Consider the following 17,801-nt stretch of genomic DNA (forward strand, 5'->3'; position numbering starts at 1 on the left):
ACAGCAGCTCTGGGTGTAACTGGAGTACAATACATTAGGTAACAGCAGAACAGTGACTGCAGATCTGGGTGTAACTGGAGTACACTACATTAGGTAACAGCAGAACAGTGACTGCAGCTCTGGGTGTAACTGGAGTACAATACATTAGGTAACAGAAGAACAGTGACTGCAGATCTGGGTGTAACTGGAGTACACTACATTAGGTAACAGCAGAACAGTGACTGCAGCTCTGGGTGTAACTGGAGTACAATACATTAGGTAACAGAAGAACAGTGACTGCAGATCTGGGTGTAACTGGAGTACACTACATTAGGTAACAGCAGAACAGTGACTGCATCTCTGAGTGTAACAGGAGTACATTAGGTAAGAGCAGAACAGTGCAGCTCTGGGTGTAACTTGTGTACAATACATTAGGTAAGTGCAGAACGGTGACTGCAGCTCTGGGTGTAACTGGACTACAATACATTAGGTAAAAGGACAGTGACTGCAGCTCTGGGAGTAACTGGAATACAATACATTAGATAACAGCAGAACAGTGACTGCAGATCTGGGTGTAACTGGACTACATTAGGTAAAAGCAGAACAGTGACAGCAGCTCTGGGAGTAACTGGAGTACAATACATTAGATAACAGCAGAACAGTGACTGCAGATCTGGGTGTAACTGGAGTACACTGCATTAGGTAACAGCAGAACAGTGACAGCAGCTCTGGGTGTAACTGGAGTACAATACATTAGGTAACAGAAGAACAGTGACTGCAGATCTGGATGTAACTGGAGTACACTACATTAGGTAACAGCAGAACAGTGACTGCAGCTCTGGGTGTAACAGGAGGACATTAGGTAAGAGCAGAACGGTGACTGCAGCTCTGGGTGTAACTTGCGTACAATACATTAGGTAAGAACAGAACAGTGCAGTTCTGGGTGTAACTTGTGTACAATACATTAGGTAAGTGCAGAATGGTGACTGCAGCTCTGGGTGTAACGACTACAATACATTAGGTAAAAGCAGAACAGTGACTGCAGCTCTGGGAGTAACTGGAGTACAATACATTAGATAACAGAACAGTGACAGCAGCTCTGGGTGTAACTGGAGTACACTACATTAGGTAACAGCAGAACAGTGACTGCAGCTCTGGCTGTAACTGGAGTACAATACATTAGGTAAGATCTGAACAGTGACTGCAGCTCTGGCTGTAACAGGAGTATAATACATTAGGTAAGAGCAGAACGGTGACTGCAGCTCTGGGTGTAACTGGACTACAATACATTAGGTAAAAGCAGAACAGTGACTGCAGCTCTGGGAGTAACTGGAGTACAATACATTAGATAACAGCAGAACAGTGACAGCAGCTCTGCGTGTAACTGGAGTACAATACATTAGGTAACAGCAGAACAGTGACTGCAGATCTGGGTGTAACTGGAGTACAATATATTAGGTAACAGCAGAACAGTGACTGCAGATCTGGGTGTAACTGGAGTACACTACATTAGGTAAGAGCAGAACAGTGCAGCTCTGGGTGTAACTTGCGTACAATACATTAGGTAAGTGCAGAACGGTGACTGCAGCTCTGGGTGTAACTGGACTACAATACATTAGGTAAAAGCAGAACAGTGACTGCAACTCTGGGAGTAACTGGAGTACAATACATTAGATAACAGCAGAACAGTGACAGCAGCTCTGGGTGTAACAGGAGTACAATACATTAGATAACAGCAGAACAGTGACAGCAGCTCTGGGTGTAACAGGAGTACAATACATTAGGTAAGATCTGAACAGTGACTGCAGCTCTGGCTGTAACAGGAGTATAATACATTAGGTAAGAGCAGAATGGTGACTGCAGCTCTGGGTGTAACTGGACTACAATACATTAGGTAAAAGCAGAACAGTGACTGCAGCTCTGGGTGTAACTGGAGTACAATACATTAGGTAACAGCAGAACAGTGACTGCAGCTCTGAGTGTAACAGGAGTACATTAGGTAAGAGCAGAACAGTGACTGCAGCTCTGGGTGTAACTTGAGTACAATACATTTGGTAAGATCTGAACAGTGACTGCAGCTCTGGCTGTAACAGGAGTATAATACATTAGGTAAGAGCAGAACGGTGACTGCAGCTCTGGGTGTAACTGGACTACAATACATTAGGTAAAAGCAGAACAATGACAGCAGCTCTGGGTGTAACTGGAGTACACTACATTAGGTAACAGCAGAACAGTGACTGCAGCTCTGGCTGTAACTGAAGTGCAATACATTAGGTAACAGCAGAACAGTGACAGCAGCTCCGGGTGTAACATGAGTATAATACACTAGATGGTGGCCCGATTCTATCGCATCGGGTAGTTTAGAGTCTCTGTTAAAATAAAAAAGTTATATACTCACCTTCTGACGCCCCCCGGACTCTGTCCCGCCTCTCACCACGCTCCCGGCATCTTCCGGTCCCAGTAATGATTAGGGAGAAGGGCCGGAGATGACATCACTCTGGCGAGAATGCGACGTCATCAGCGGTGTTTCGGACAAAGCATTTCTGGGAATGGAAGATGCCGGGAGCGTGGTGAGAGGAGGGACAGAGTCCGGGGGCCGTCGGAAGGTGAGTATATCACTATTTTTTATTTTAACAGAGACTCTAGAATACCCGATGCGATAGAATCGGGCCACCATCTAGTCTAACAATAAACATCAAGTGCTAGTAAAAAGATAACAAAAACATGGTATTTATTTGATACGTTTTTTGCAAAAAATGTATACTAAGCCGCTCTACCAACGCCAAGGTATACCCATCAGAGCAGTCCTATCCAATGTATTTAAAACCTGATCATGTGAACAGTACCTATATGAGCAGGATTCAGAAAGGAAATGTCTTTTGTGGACTCTGTGTGAAACGGCTTTATATGTGCATAGCCCACAAGAGAGGGGGGAGACCCCCCAAAAAACTTGCAAAAGCAAGAAAACAATTGAATACAAACGCATGGGCTTTGCACATAGTGAATAAGTTGGTAGGACAGTATTCACACCATGAAGAGACTGAAACACAGAGAAACATAGTACAACAAACGTGAAAAATTACTCTGCTGTAAAAAAAATATCTAACAATAAACAGCAAGTGCTAGTAAAAAGATAACAAAACAGGGTATTTAATTGATACGTTTTTTGCAAAAATGTATACTAAGCCGCTCTACCAAACGTTTCTTGCTTTTGCAAGTTTTTGGGAGGTCTCCACCGCTCTCGTGGGCCATGCATATATAAGCCGTCTTACACAGCGTGTCCACATCAGACATTACCTTTCTGAATCCTGCTCATATAGGTACTGTTCACATGGTTAGGTTTTACATACATCAGTTAGGGACTGCTCTTATGGGTATACCTTGACGTTTGGTAGAGCGGCTTAGTATACATTTTTTGCAAACCACGTATCAACCAAATACCCAGTTTTGTTATCATCTTTTTACTAGCACTTGCTGTTTCTTGTTAGATTTTTTTTTTACAGCAGAGTATTTTTTCACGTATGTTGGTGGTGTGAACACTGTCTTACCGACTTGTTCACTGTATGTGCATGGCCCAAGCGTTTGTATTGTATTCTATTGTTTGTACATTATGCAGTCATGGCAGCTTGGACTTGTTCACACCTGCATTATCCTGTTCGGAGGTGCTGGTCAGTTTTGATTATGTTCTATTTGGATCCTCAGAATCAAAATCAGAACAGGACAATGTGAGTCTCCCTAATCTCCCTATCAGATTTTTGAATAGATCTATTCACATGCTATGGGGCTGCGTACATTCTTATGAGAAAGACATGCCAGCCCTCAGACATTTCACAAGCATGTGTGAATGAAGCCTAACGGAGGTTATTTTATAAATTACTCCGATCATCTCTGCAAGTCGTACAGTATAGATCTTTACATCCACTGATTTCTTATTATTGTAGGTTTCAGTTTCTTCTCCTGAGCTTCCCCCTTCATGTACATAGACTAACCCAGGTATTGCTATGTATCAGAGTAGATTTTTAATCCATTTATGGTCTATGGGTACAATTATGGATTTCATTGAGTAGTGAATCATCTGTTTTTAGCTGGTTGGGATATATGGGATTGTTCATCCTCAGCCTTCAAGGTATGCGTGTACTGGACCATCAACGCTGACAAGTCATAGATGTGCAGACAAACCCTTTTCTCAGCTCTATCTTATCTGAATGGTGCCAGTCATCTACGCTCTACACCCAGCAACGCAGTCTAATCACGCAGGAGGTGAGACCAGGCGATCAGCTCTGCATCCTTACATCTCATACACTGAGAATCCTAAGCTGGGGTACCATCTTAATATATGGCAGTTCATACAAGCAGAAGGTGTACATGACCCCAATGAAAGGGAAATTACACCCACTTGGACTTCATGCGTTAACTATGCGGCAATAATTTGCCAATATCTCCAGCAGAAAGGCAAATTTAAAAAATATATATAACACACTGTAGCCACTATTTCATTGAGTTCACTTTAAAGAGGACCTTTCATATGAAAAAAACCACTACCAACATGCACCTATGGGTTTAATCTGCCCGGCGCTTAGACCCCCACTGCCAGGAGGAAATGAACTTCACTCCTCCCAGTAGCGCCGTAGGTTGAGTCACCGGTCTGGCAGCTGTAATGGCGCCTCCGGCCCCGACTGACAGTAGCTCAGCATTAGACCCGGCTGTCAGTCAGTGCCGGGGGTGAGATTACAGCTGCCGCTCTCTATACACAGAGGCTGTGAACGATCCGGCGTCGCCCCATGGACAGAACGTAACACTACTGGGAGGAATAAAATTAATTTCCTCCTGGCAGCAGGGCTCTAAAACTATGTGCACACGCTGTGGATCCACAGCAGTTCTGCAGACAGTGTACAGTACAATGTAGGTCTATGGGATTTACATTCTGCTGTGCACATGCTGCGGTTTTTCACTGCGGAAAAGCTGCGGTTTTAAATCCATAGAAAGAATTGACATATCAATTCTTGCTGCGGTTTGCCACCAATTCCATTGTCCAGGTGTCAATTTACCTGCGGATCTGCACGGAAAAATCCGCAACATGTGCACATAGCCTTAAACTGTGGATGCTGGGCAGATTCAGAATGCAAGCAACCAGCAGATTAACCCCATATCTGCAGGTTAATAGTGCCTTTTATCACAACACTGGTTCCTTTTAACCTAATACATCACAAACTTCAGGCCTCAAAATTCCTTCCTGTCCTAATTATTTCTTTTACTTTAGAAGAGTTTCATAGTTTGTATTAAAGCCTTATATGTACAAGTTGTACAAATTGCAATTAAAAAAAAAAAATTAAGAATGAAGGCATTTCATCATGCCTGCTTTACCATTTGTTAAAAAAAATGTTTCTCTTCATTCGTATTGTCTTTTTACTCACAATTTGTGTTTTCTGTAAACTCAATTTGCGTGTTACTTTGTATTTCACTTTGTGATTATTCAGAACCTCACAGCATGCGATACCTTTAGAATGTTTTATTAGTACTGTCACATAAGCATTGTGCAGAAATTTGTCGAATATCTGATTTTTTTTTTTTTTTTTAATTGTTTTTTTTAAACACCACCTAAATTTATTAACGTTTGTGTGTAAAAAAAAAAAAAAATCTCAAAATTACTGGGATATTCTGAAACATTCCACAGTTATTGCCACTTAAAAGAGACACCTCAGATTTGAAAAACATGGGATTTTTTTGATAGCTCACCGTAAAATCTTTTTCCCCGAGATGCTCATTGGGGGACACAGGTACTGTGGGTGTATGCTACCGCTGCCTGGAGGCTGACACTAAGTGAACAAAAAGAGGTTAGCTCCTCCGCCACATACACCATCGCACCGGTTGCAGGCAAAAACCAGTTTAGTGCAACAGCAGTAGAACAAAAGAAAATCAGCCTTAATGCAGATAACAATATGTCTGGAAAGGAACCACCCTAACATCAACAAAAATGCATATTAACTAAACAAAAGCCAACTGGCTATCAGGGTGGGTGCTGTGTTCCCCAATGAGCGTCTCAGAGAAAAGGATTTTACGGTGCGTTATCACAAAAATCCATGTTTCTCCTTTGTCTCATCGGGGGACACAGGTACTGTGGGACATCCTAAAGCAGTCCCTGGGTGGGAAGTTGACTCACCAATCCAAGCTACATGCACCTCATGTCTAAAGGTGCACCACCGCTGCTTGGAGAATCCTTCTACCCAGGCTCGCATCTGACGAAGCCTGAGTATGGACATTGTAATGTTTAGTAAACGTGTGCAGACTGGACCAGGTTGCTGCCTTGCACACCTGTTCCGTCGAAGTCTGGTGCCGAAGCACCCAAGAGGCGCCCACTGCCCGAGTAGAGTGTGCTCTGATCCCTGCTGGAACCGGCGCACCCCTGATGCGGTAGGCTTCCTGAATAGTTAGACAGATCCACCTGGTTATGGTCGATTTTGAGGCTGCGAGTCCCTTCCTGCGCCCCTCGGAGAGCACGAACAGCGTGTCTGTCTGGCGAAAGGTTGCCATCCGCGACACGTACCTCCTGAGTGCCCTCACCAGGTCCAATATGTGAAGAGCTTTTTCCACACGGTGTACTGGCGCTGGACAAAATGAGGGCAAGACAATATCCTCATTAATGTGGAACGAGGAAACGACCTTCGGCAGAAAGGGGGGAGCTGGTCTAAGCACCACCTTATCCCTGTAGAAGGTGAGAAACGGTGCTCGGCAGGATAGGGCCGCCAACTCCAAGACTCACCTAATGGAAGTTATGGCTACAAGGAATACCACCTTCCAGGAAAGGTACGACAAAGAAATATCTTGAAGAGGTTCGAATGGAGCTTCCTGCAGCACACTCAGGACCAGGTTAAGGTCCCAGGCGTCCAGGGGTGCCCTACAGGGAGGTACCAAGTGGGAGACTACCTGGATGAAAGTCCTCACCTGCATATTGGTAGCAATTTTTCGCCGGAAAAGGATGGACAAAGCAGATATGTCTCCTAAGGGAGCTCGGGGCCAACCCTGAGTCTAGGCCCGACTGGAAAAAGGCCAAGATGTTAGGGATAGAGAATGTCAGTGTGTGATGGTAAATTCTGCCGAGGTAGGCTTCCGGGCTCTAACCATTGTATCGACCACCACAGGGTCCCTGAGTTCGGGTGGAAGATCGGGCCCTGGGACAGTAGAACCGGGTGCTCTGGGAGACGCCAAGGAACATTGGCGAGCAGCTGCACTAGATCTGTGTACCATGCTCAACGTGGCCAGCAGAATCGCTGAAACCCCTTCTGTTTTGATCTTCTTGATGACCCTCGGAAGGAGTGGCAGTAGGGGGAACAAGTATGGAAGGCAAAACTGGCTCCATGGCAGAACCAACGCATCCACGGCGATCGCCCGCGGGTCCCGAGACCGAGCGACGAACATGGGTACCTTGGCGTTCACCCCGGAGGCCATCAGATCCACATCCGGTGTTCCCCACCATTGGCAAATCTGCTGGAAGACTTCTGGGTGCAGAGACCATTCCCCGGCCGTGACATCCTGCCGACTGAGGAAGTCCGTCGCCCAGTTTTCCACGCCCGGGATGTGGACCGCTGATATCACCGAATGATTCCTCTCGGCCCAGTGAAGCACGTGTCCCACCTCGCGCATGGTTGCCCTGCTGCGGGTGCCCCCTTGATGATTTACGTAAGCCACTGCCGTGGCATTGTCCAATTGAATCCGGACGGGGCGTTCTGCTAGAAGGTGCTGAAAAATGTTGCAGCGCCAGCCAGACCACTCGTATTTCCAACAAGTTGATTGGGAGGCGTGCCTCCTGTTGCGACCATTGCCCCTGGGTCGTGTGGTGGGGAAAAACTGCTCCCCAGCCGAGGAGGCTGGCGTCGGTTGTGACCACCAGCCACTGATCTGGGGGAAAGGGTTTTCCCTGAAGAAGGGATTGTCCACCACTCTAGTGACTGTCTGATCTAAGAGGGCAACCAGCACCGACCGAGCGTGAACGGGTTCTTGTCCCAGCATGACAAGAGGGCGTGCTGCAGATGAAATTGGGCAAACGGAATCACTTCCATTGCTGCCACCATGTTCCCTAGTACTCTCATCCCAAACCGAATGGTGTGAGGGACTGGTTGGAGAAGCTTCCGGACTCCTTGCCGGAGCTAGGGCTTTGTCTTGAGGGAGAATTACCAACCCTCGGGAGGTGTTGAAGATCATCCCTAAAAAAGAAATCCTCTGGGCTGGGACAAGGGATGATTTCTTCCTGTTGACCAACTACCCTAAGCAGGAGAGGGTATCTAGAGTGATGCTGACGCTCTCCTCGCATGCCCAAAATGAGGGGCCCTTCACCAAGAGGTCGTCTAAAGGTACTGTCACACTTAGCGATGTACTAGCGATCCCGACCAGCGATATGACGCGGTCAGGATCTCTGGTACATCTCTAAGTGGTTGCTAGTGGGCTGCCACATAGGCAGATCTCACTAGCGACATCGCTGTGGACGGGGGTCGCTACTTACCTGTCACACCAGGCGATCCTGCGTCCTCCCGCCCGGCTCCACGCGTCGCTCGTCGTCACAGCAGGAAGCTGACGATGAGAAACAGTCCTGAATGTTCTCGCGCGATCAGCGATAACCAGCGGGGGAGCCGGTCGTAGGTAAGTATCAGACACAGCGATATCGCTAGCAATATCTCTTAGTGTGACAGGCCCTTAAGTACGGCAAGACGACTATGCCCCGAGAGTGTAAGATGGCCATGACGACTGCCATAACCTTTGTGAACACTCTGGGGGCAGTGGCTAGCCCGAAGGGCGGTGCTGCAAACTGGAAATGTCGGCCATTGATGGCGAACCGTAGGAACCTCTGATGCGGAGGAAAAATGGGGACGTGCAGGTAGGCATCCTGGATGTCGATAGAGGCCAAGTATTCTTGCCCCTTGGCCAATATAACTGAACGGAGAGATTCCATTCGGAAATGTTTGATCCTGATGAACTTGTTCAGGAGCTTCAGGTCCAAAACAGGCCTGACTGTCCCGTCCTTTTTGGGGACTGCGAACAGATTGGAATAAAAGCCCTGAGCCTTCTCGTGCTCTGGCATGGGAATAATGACTCCGTTGTGCTGGAGCGACTCGATCGCTCCTATCAACGCCCTTGCCTCCCCTTTGGGAAGACAGGAATGAAAGAACAGTTTTGGGGGTACCTGACAAACTATCTTGTACCCCGAGGACACCAGTTCCGTCACCCATGAGTCGTGTGCTACCGTGACCCAGACATGGCAAAACTAGAGCAGGCGGCCGCCTACTCTGCTGATGTTGCCTAAAAAGTGCTCCGAGTCATTTAACTGAGGATCTCTGGGACCTTGTTCCCCTCGACCTGGGCTGGCAAGCACGCATCCTCCCCAACGGGTTGGCTCTATACGAGACCAGCCGAACCCTATCTTGGTTGGAGTGACGGAACTGGCCGCTGTCTTCCACCCGGGATTGTGAAAGGCCCGAAACCGTGCCTGAGCCTGGTGGCGAAACGGCGGCTTGACCCTTTGCTGCGGGAGGAAACTGCTCTTTTCCCCTGTAGCATCGGAGATGAGCTGGTCTAACCATTCCCTGAATAGGCGGCCACCTTGATAAGGCAGGGAAGTCAAGGACTTCTTGGAAGTTGAATCGGCCCACCATGTCCTTAACCATAGGGCCCTCCTAATGGAAACTGCATTTGCGGCCGCAAGTGCTGCGCAATTGGCCGCATCCAAGGAAGCATTAAGTAATCACCAGCCATAGCAATCTGACTCGCAATCTCTGATACCTCCGTAGGCAGGTCCCTATCCTGCAAGGCTTTGCTCAATGATTCTGACCATGACATCATGGCCTTGGCTACCCACGTCCCCGTGAACGAGGGACAGCGCGCTCATCCTGATGCTTCAAATAATACTGAGCGAACCAAGCTCTCTATGAGCCGATCAGTGGGATCCTTGATAGAAGAAACACTAGGTACTGATAACAGTGTTTTGGAGGCCAAGCGTGACACTGGTGGATCCACCGCTGGGGATTCCGCCCATTTCTTACAGAGGTCCGGGGCAAAGGGATATCTTGCCTCAAGCGTCTTCTGGCCCGAAAAACGCCTATCCAGCCGTTCTCTGTGACGTTGCACTATGTCCTCAAACTCTGGGTGAGTGCAAAATACTCTATACGCTCGCTTAGCCCACTTAAAAGATACCTTATGGCCTGAGGCCAAGGTGGAATCATCCTCAATCCCCAAAGTCTGATTGACAGCTTCGATGAGGCTGTCAACTGTTTCTCGACACCCCGGGGTATCTAGGTCCAGGGGTTCGTCTGAGTCATAATCTGAACTCTGCCCGCTCTCGACTGCTGGTGAAGGAGAGCGAAGCACCAGATGGGCCGGGAGTCGCAGTGTGGGTTCATTTCCCTTGCGCCTGCCTGGAGTGAGAGCGGCCCCTGCAGGCCGGAGGCTCTTGTGAGGTGGATGACCCCTCCCAGACAGGCGAGCCACTATCCCTGCCCCTTTCTGGGGCGTGAAGGGACTCAATCGCCTTTGTAAGCGATGCCATAGACTGCAACAGTGATAGGGCCCTTTCCGGGGGATTTGGAACACTTGGCTCAGTCGCAGGGGAGGGCTCCTGGGCGCGTTCGGAGTCGCAGGCTTTGCATAATTTGTTGCTCTGTGTCTGCGGAAACGCAGCCCGACAGGAGATGCATTCAGCATATAGGAACGTGTGCGTCTTCACCTTCCAGGCCATATTGTGACTGCCAGGCATCAGTACTGCCCTACTGGGGGGTGGGGAGGAGGAGGGTACTCCTCGATTATACGTAGTGTGGCCTCTAAAGTCGGGGGTCGCACTTACCATGGTCCTGTGTCCCCCTCGTGTCCTTGCCGCACACTGCTCCTCTCCGCGATGCGCACACTTCAGCTGTGGATGGGTCGAAGGAGGCAGCCATCCTTTCCCAGTTGTGGCCTACCCTGTAGTGAAGCCGGGGGCTCAAGTTATTCGGCGCCCGCCCAGGCCAAGGAGGGCGGGCTGCCGGAAGTGACGTTGCGAAGGGAGGGCGGGACTTCCGCCCGCAGCCTAACACCTGCCCAAGCCGCGGGATAGATTTTTAGCGTCCACCCGTGGCGGGCAGGCCGCCGCATAACAAGGATGCGTCCGGCACACCGCCAGGGAGGGGGCGCCTGAATATGGACCTTTGCGCGCTGCTGCTCCTCGACTGCATGAAGCTAAGGGCTCCAGCCCTCTGGACGCTGCTGCAGGGCCCTCCCATCCATGACGATTTCGCCAATCAGGTAGGGGAGGGGGGGCGATATCCAGGACGGTGCAGGCACCCTAGCTCCATCCTTCCAGGGATGAGAGGGACCGTCTGCCACCTTGCAGCACCGCCGTCTAGCATTGGTGGAGCAGTGGGGGCCGCTCGGACTGTCTTGTGCCTCTGTACAGCCCATGGTTTCAATACATAGGGGTGGTCAGGGCTAAGTCCGGCATCATGTCCCACGTCACGGGAGAGGATACGTGGTGAGACACTCCCGTGCTCGCCCGTTGATGGTTTTTGGGAAATCGGACCCTTTCAATAGGGTCCGTTGCCCCTGTCTTATCTTCATAAAAAGAGAGAGAGAAGAAAAAAGGTCTGGGGAAAAAGACCCAGATATGTCCCACGGTGCGGGAGAGGGTACGTGGAGGCGATACTCACACGTGCTCGCCCGTTCTTCGTTTGGGGTGATCGGACCCTTTCAATAGGGTCCGTCGCCCCTGTCTCATCTTCATAGAAAAAAAAAAAAAAGTCTGGAGAAAACCAGACATGTGTGCCTCCAACAGACACTAAGCATAAAACTGGTTTCCGCCCGCAATCGGGGCGAGGGTGTATGCGGCAGAGGAGGAGCTAACATCTTTTTGTTCACTTAGTGTCAGCCTCCAGGTGGCGGTAGCATACACCCACAGTACCTGTGCCCCCCAATGAGACGAAGGAGAAAAATAGGGTTAAACAAGTGACTGAGGGCAATATATGGACCCTATGGGGAAAAAGACGAGACTAAGGCTATGTGCACAAGCTGCGGATTCACCAGTGGATTTTTACGTGCGGATCTGCAGGTAAAACCGCAGGTAAATTGACCTGCGGTTTTACCTACGGATTGGCCAGCAGTTTTCCCCTGCGGTTTGACACCTGGACAATGGAATAGGTGGTAAACCGCAGCGGTATCCGCAGAAAAAACTGACATGTCAATTCTTTCTGCGGATTTAATACCGCAGCATGTGCACTGTAAATCCCATAGACTTACACATTGTACTGTACACTGTCTGCAGAACTGCTGCGGATCTGCAGCAGAATCTGCAGCGTGTGCACATACCCTAATCAACATCCAAACTGCACATGTACATCAAGAAAAGAGTCTTGACACCGAGTAACAAGTTCCATTTCTTTATTCATACAGTATGAAGTCTAATGTCCTACAATTTATATAGCATGCAGAGGGAAAAATGAAACATTCAACATTAACCATTTCCCCAAGCAAACATTAAAAAAAAAAAAAAAATCTCCAATAAAGGGAATCGATTGCCTATTTAATGTCAGCCAAGATATGCACAAGCGTTAGAAATAGAAAGCATATGCTAAACTGTTTATAACACAATGTATATACAAAAAAAAAAAAATAACAAAAAGACTATCCACCTTGAAGCAGAGCACATGGCAGCTGACACTGGAACAGAAGACCACTGGCTGGGATAATGAACCACAGACTGATCCAGAGGAACAAAAAATAAAACTTACATGAAGTGGAGATTTTATTTTTTTTTTACATTTTTTTCTTTTATTGTTAACATCAACATGTACCAAAGTTTGGCAACATTTTTTTTTATATTTATATATATTTATATATAATGCAAATTATGTAAACAAGAGGAACATTTCAAAAAAACCCGATCTACATGCAAAACTCCATGTCATGCAAGGACACCAAGCACCTCGATTTCTCTCGCACAGACAGAGCCCATGATGTGCAGCACTCAGTTGAAGGAACAGCAGCTTTGGCAGGCAGACTCCCCCGAAATATTTTTTTTTTCTTTCAATAATTCACCAGACCTGGATAATATTCTGTGTAAGCGGGTGTGTATATATATATATGCAGCCAATAGTACCACAGCAGAAAAGAGGTGTTACTCCCCCCCCCCCCCAAAGTCTACTTTTAGATCACACGGTGCACTAACTAAAACTATAGTTTAATTTCACATGAAGGATTACAAGGAACCCAAAAAAAGCAAATCTCCTACAGCCAATATACAGATGCCGATTTCACCATTACCGGTCACGCTGCCTGCAGTAGTTTGTTCTATTCAATCGGCAGATTCTGTTTCCAATAATTCACTTATTTGCTTCTCGTGGGGGCAAAAAAAAAAAAGGGGGGACCCTTGTAGGGTGTAGCCATTATGGACGATAATGGGGTAGTGGCTTTGCTTCGGCAACTAGGTAAAAGCAGGATCTGTGCAATTTCTAGAGCTGTTAGAAAGCGTTCTTCGCTTGGCAGTAACATTCAACTATGTGTTAAGAAGCGAGAGACACAGTCCCTGGTAATATATTAACATGTATAAATTAACATTTCCTGTCTTTAAAAAAAAAAAAAAAAAAAAAAAAAAAGTAAAGTAGATTAACAGGAAGAAACAGTTTATCGACCAGTTAATGTACAAAAAATTTCTAAAGAGGGAAGAAAGTAAAACAGTATGATCTGACCAGTCACCCAGCAGAAGGTATACATTCTCCTAATAAAATATATATATATATATATATATATATATATATATATAATGGTGTGAAATAAAAGTTTAGATGTAGGTATTGGGCGGCTTATGTTCTGCTTGGCACTTTTTTTCTTTTTTTTACTCTAGGTTGATTTGTTTTCTTTACTCAAGTAACTTAATTTAAAGCCCACCTAACTACTACGTAGAAAGCCATTTATATTCTCTTTACAAAAGACAAAGAAAAAAAAAAAAAGCCAACTCCCTTCTTTTTCTCCGTTGCACCGATACGCTCTTCCCCATCGCGCTGTCCTTCAGACCGTAAAGTGCTACACCGAGTTATTGAGAGAGTTACAAAGTTCAATAACACTTAAGTTGGCTTCATGAGGCTCGTGTTGGAAAATGTGGCTTCACAGAGAAAAATACTTCCATTTAAAATACACAGAGAGCGTTGCTGGACGTCTTGAGCAGATCTTCAGAGATGGAGAAGAAAGCAGAAGTGTTGGGTGCTGCTCGGAGGAGTCACACATCGACCACCATCTTTTTGTGGATATCTAAACCTCCTACCACCTGTAAGAGGGAGGACAATAAAACCACGAGATGTCACTTGTAGAAAAAATTGGATGATGGAAAATAAATAAGGTCTTGATAAAAATTCTTATAAATAATTAGCAGAACATGTTAGTATCTTCTCAGGATACCTCCACCATCACTCCCAATTACTAACTGTAACATGGACTTAAACCGAAAATCTATATATTCATTTTTTTAACAACCTGATTTTTTGGTGATGTACTCTGGGTTGCAATAGGTTTTGTTTTGCTTTATTACTGATGCTACTATTCTACAATGTCTCGGCAAATACACCGGAATGCTGAATCAGTAATTGCAGAAGGCCAGAAGAGAAAAAGTCAGGACACTAAAAGACATAGCTGACAAATAGCGGTGTTCTGCCAAAACCTGATCAGGAGGAGATGAATCATGGCAAAAAAGAAAGGAAGTGAAGGAAACCTTGCCAAACTATCCCATGGGGAACGTCCCTCTCCTTTGCAGCAGCCATTTAGGTGTATGGCCAGCTTAAGTGCAGCGATTAATAATGAGCGAGGGTCTTATTAATTTGAGTCCCCACAGGTGCGTGTGTGTGTCGCGGCTCTCTGCGCCAGGCAATCGCTGCGTGTGTGTGTGTGTCGCGGCTCTCTGCGCCAGGCAATCGCTGCGTGTGTGTGTGTGTCGCGGCTCTCTGCGCCAGGCAATCGCTGCGTGTGTGTGTGTGTCGCGGCTCTCTGCGCCAGGCAATCGCTGCGTGTGTGTGTGTGTCGCGGCTCTCTGCGCCAGGCAATCGCTGCGTGTGTGTGTGTGTCGCGGCTCTCTGCGCCAGGCAATCGCTGCGTGTGTGTGTGTGTCGCGGCTCTCTGCGCCAGGCAATCGCTGCGTGTGTGTGTGTGTCGCGGCTCTCTGCGCCAGGCAATCGCTGCGTGTGTGTGTGTGTCGCGGCTCTCTGCGCCAGGCAATCGCTGCGTGTGTGTGTGTGTCGCGGCTCTCTGCGCCAGGCAATCGCTGCGTGTGTGTGTGTGTCGCGGCTCTCTGCGCCAGGCAATCGCTGCGTGTGTGTGTGTGTCGCGGCTCTCTGCGCCAGGCAATCGCTGCGTGTGTGTGTCGCGGCTCTCTGCGCCAGGCAATCGCTGCGTGTGTGTGTCGCGGCTCTCTGCGCCAGGCAATCGCTGCGTGTGTGTGTCGCGGCTCTCTGCGCCAGGCAATCGCTGCGTGTGTGTGTCGCGGCTCTCTGCGCCAGGCAATCGCTGCGTGTGTGTGTCGCGGCTCTCTGCGCCAGGCAATCGCTGCGTGTGTGTCGCGGCTCTCTGCGCCAGGCAATCGCTGCGTGTGTGTCGCGGCTCTCTGCGCCAGGCAATCGCTGCGTGTGTGTCGCGGCTCTCTGCGCCAGGCAATCGCTGCGTGTGTGTCGCGGCTCTCTGCGCCAGGCAATCGCTGCGTGTGTGTCGCGGCTCTCTGCGCCAGGCAATCGCTGCGTGTGTGTCGCGGCTCTCTGCGCCAGGCAATCGCTGCGTGTGTGTCGCGGCTCTCTGCGCCAGGCAATCGCTGCGTGTGTGTCGCGGCTCTCTGCGCCAGGCAATCGCTGCGTGTGTGTCGCGGCTCTCTGCGCCAGGCAATCGCTGCGTGTGTGTCGCGGCTCTCTGCGCCAGGCAATCGCTGCGTGTGTGTCGCGGCTCTCTGCGCCAGGCAATCGCTGCGTGTGTGTCGCGGCTCTCTGCGCCAGGCAATCGCTGCGTGTGTGTCGCGGCTCTCTGCGCCAGGCAATCGCTGCGTGTGTGTCGCGGCTCTCTGCGCCAGGCAATCGCTGCGTGTGTGTCGCGGCTCTCTGCGCCAGGCAATCGCTGCGTGTGTGTCGCGGCTCTCTGCGCCAGGCAATCGCTGCGTGTGTGTCGCGGCTCTCTGCGCCAGGCAATCGCTGCGTGTGTGTCGCGGCTCTCTGCGCCAGGCAATCGCTGCGTGTGTGTCGCGGCTCTCTGCGCCAGGCAATCGCTGCGTGTGTGTCGCGGCTCTCTGCGCCAGGCAATCGCTGCGTGTGTGTCGCGGCTCTCTGCGCCAGGCAATCGCTGCGTGTGTGTCGCGGCTCTCTGCGCCAGGCAATCGCTGCGTGTGTGTCGCGGCTCTCTGCGCCAGGCAATCGCTGCGTGTGTGTCGCGGCTCTCTGCGCCAGGCAATCGCTGCGTGTGTGTCGCGGCTCTCTGCGCCAGGCAATCGCTGCGTGTGTGTCGCGGCTCTCTGCGCCAGGCAATCGCTGCGTGTGTGTCGCGGCTCTCTGCGCCAGGCAATCGCTGCGTGTGTGTCGCGGCTCTCTGCGCCAGGCAATCCCTGCGCATGTCGCGGCTCTCTGCGCCAGGCAATCCCTGCGCATGTCGCGGCTCTCTGCGCCAGGCAATCCCTGCGCATGTCGCGGCTCTCTGCGCCAGGCAATCCCTGCGCATGTCGCGGCTCTCTGCGCCAGGCAATCGCTGCGTGTGTGTGTCGCGGCACTCTGTGCTAGGCAATCCCTGCGTGTGTGTGTGTCGTGGCTCTCTGTGCTAGGCAGTCCCTGCGTGTGTCGCAGCTCTCTGTGCTAGGCAATCCCTGCGTGTGTGTCGCGGCTCTCTGTGCTAGGCAATCCCTGCGTGTGTGTTGCAGCTCTCTGTGCTAGGCAATCCCTGCGTGTGTGTCGTGGCTCTCTGTGCTAGGCAATCCCTGCGTGTGTGTGTCGTGGCTGTGTGCTAAGCAATCCCTGCATGTGTGTCGCAGCTCTCTGTGCTAGGCAATCCCTGCATGTGTCTAACAGCCACAAGACATACAGCAGCAGGGACTTGAACATAATATACAAGCACGCCCAAGATACTTTGATAACACTTGAGCATACTCAGATAACACCTTATCTGAGCATGCTCGCTCATCACTACAGCTATCCTTCCTAAACGCATGCTTGTATGGTCACCAGTTATTCCTCCATACCTCCCCATAACAAGGGCACACTACCGTGTCTCTGCACCTCTGGCAGGAGCTCATCTCCCTTGAAAACAAAGGATCAGTGATCACAACATCCAAAAGGTGGCCTCTGCTCCAACATCTGTTATCGGATGAAAGGCAAGACATAACACACTGCATAATGTGTATGGTGAATCTAAGGCCTGTTTCACACTTCAGTTTTTTTACGCCAGTCAAAATCCGTCGTTTTGCGAAAAAACAAAACAAAAAAAAACGGATCCGCCATTTTTTTTGGCGGATCCGTTTTTTACCATTGACTTGCATTGCGGCGGATTTTGACGGATGGTCATCCGTTTGATGGATCAGTCAAAATTTTGGCGTCCGCTGTCTTGAGTGCACGGACAAAAACTTTTTTTGTGTGCATCAAAAAAACGGATATTAACGGATCAGTCGCCATCGGCCATGCGTTATAATGGACGCCTATGGGCGGCGGATCCGTTGGCAAGCGTTAATTGACGGAATCTGCCAACGGATCCACCTTTTTATACTGAGCATGTCCAAAACAATCTCTCTCTCCTTTAAATTTCATGAAAAATCAGCTAAACACTTCACACTCTGGCGGATTGTGACTGACGCAAAAAAA

The 17,801-nt window shown here is 49.1% G+C and overlaps 1 protein-coding gene across 2 annotated transcripts in view; it reads right to left on the reverse strand.

The window, feature by feature from the left end:
• Positions 1 to 12,355: 12,355 nt before the first annotated feature.
• The window catches only part of PPP3R1 (protein phosphatase 3 regulatory subunit B, alpha), a 129,160-nt gene continuing 123,714 nt past the window's right edge, over positions 12,356 to 17,801 (reverse strand). For both annotated transcript variants that reach the window (XM_073553791.1, XM_073553792.1), the window contains one exon: positions 12,356 to 14,254. In XM_073553791.1, coding sequence (XP_073409892.1) covers positions 14,207 to 14,254 — 48 coding nt within the window. In that variant the 3' untranslated portion in view covers positions 12,356 to 14,206. The remainder of the gene's footprint in view (positions 14,255 to 17,801) is intronic.

The sequence above is a fragment of the Dendrobates tinctorius genome, unplaced genomic scaffold, assembly GCF_039654945.1.
Source record: "Dendrobates tinctorius isolate UK_male_01 unplaced genomic scaffold, ASM3965494v1 ptg000203l, whole genome shotgun sequence".
Taxonomy (NCBI): Eukaryota; Metazoa; Chordata; class Amphibia; order Anura; family Dendrobatidae; genus Dendrobates; species Dendrobates tinctorius.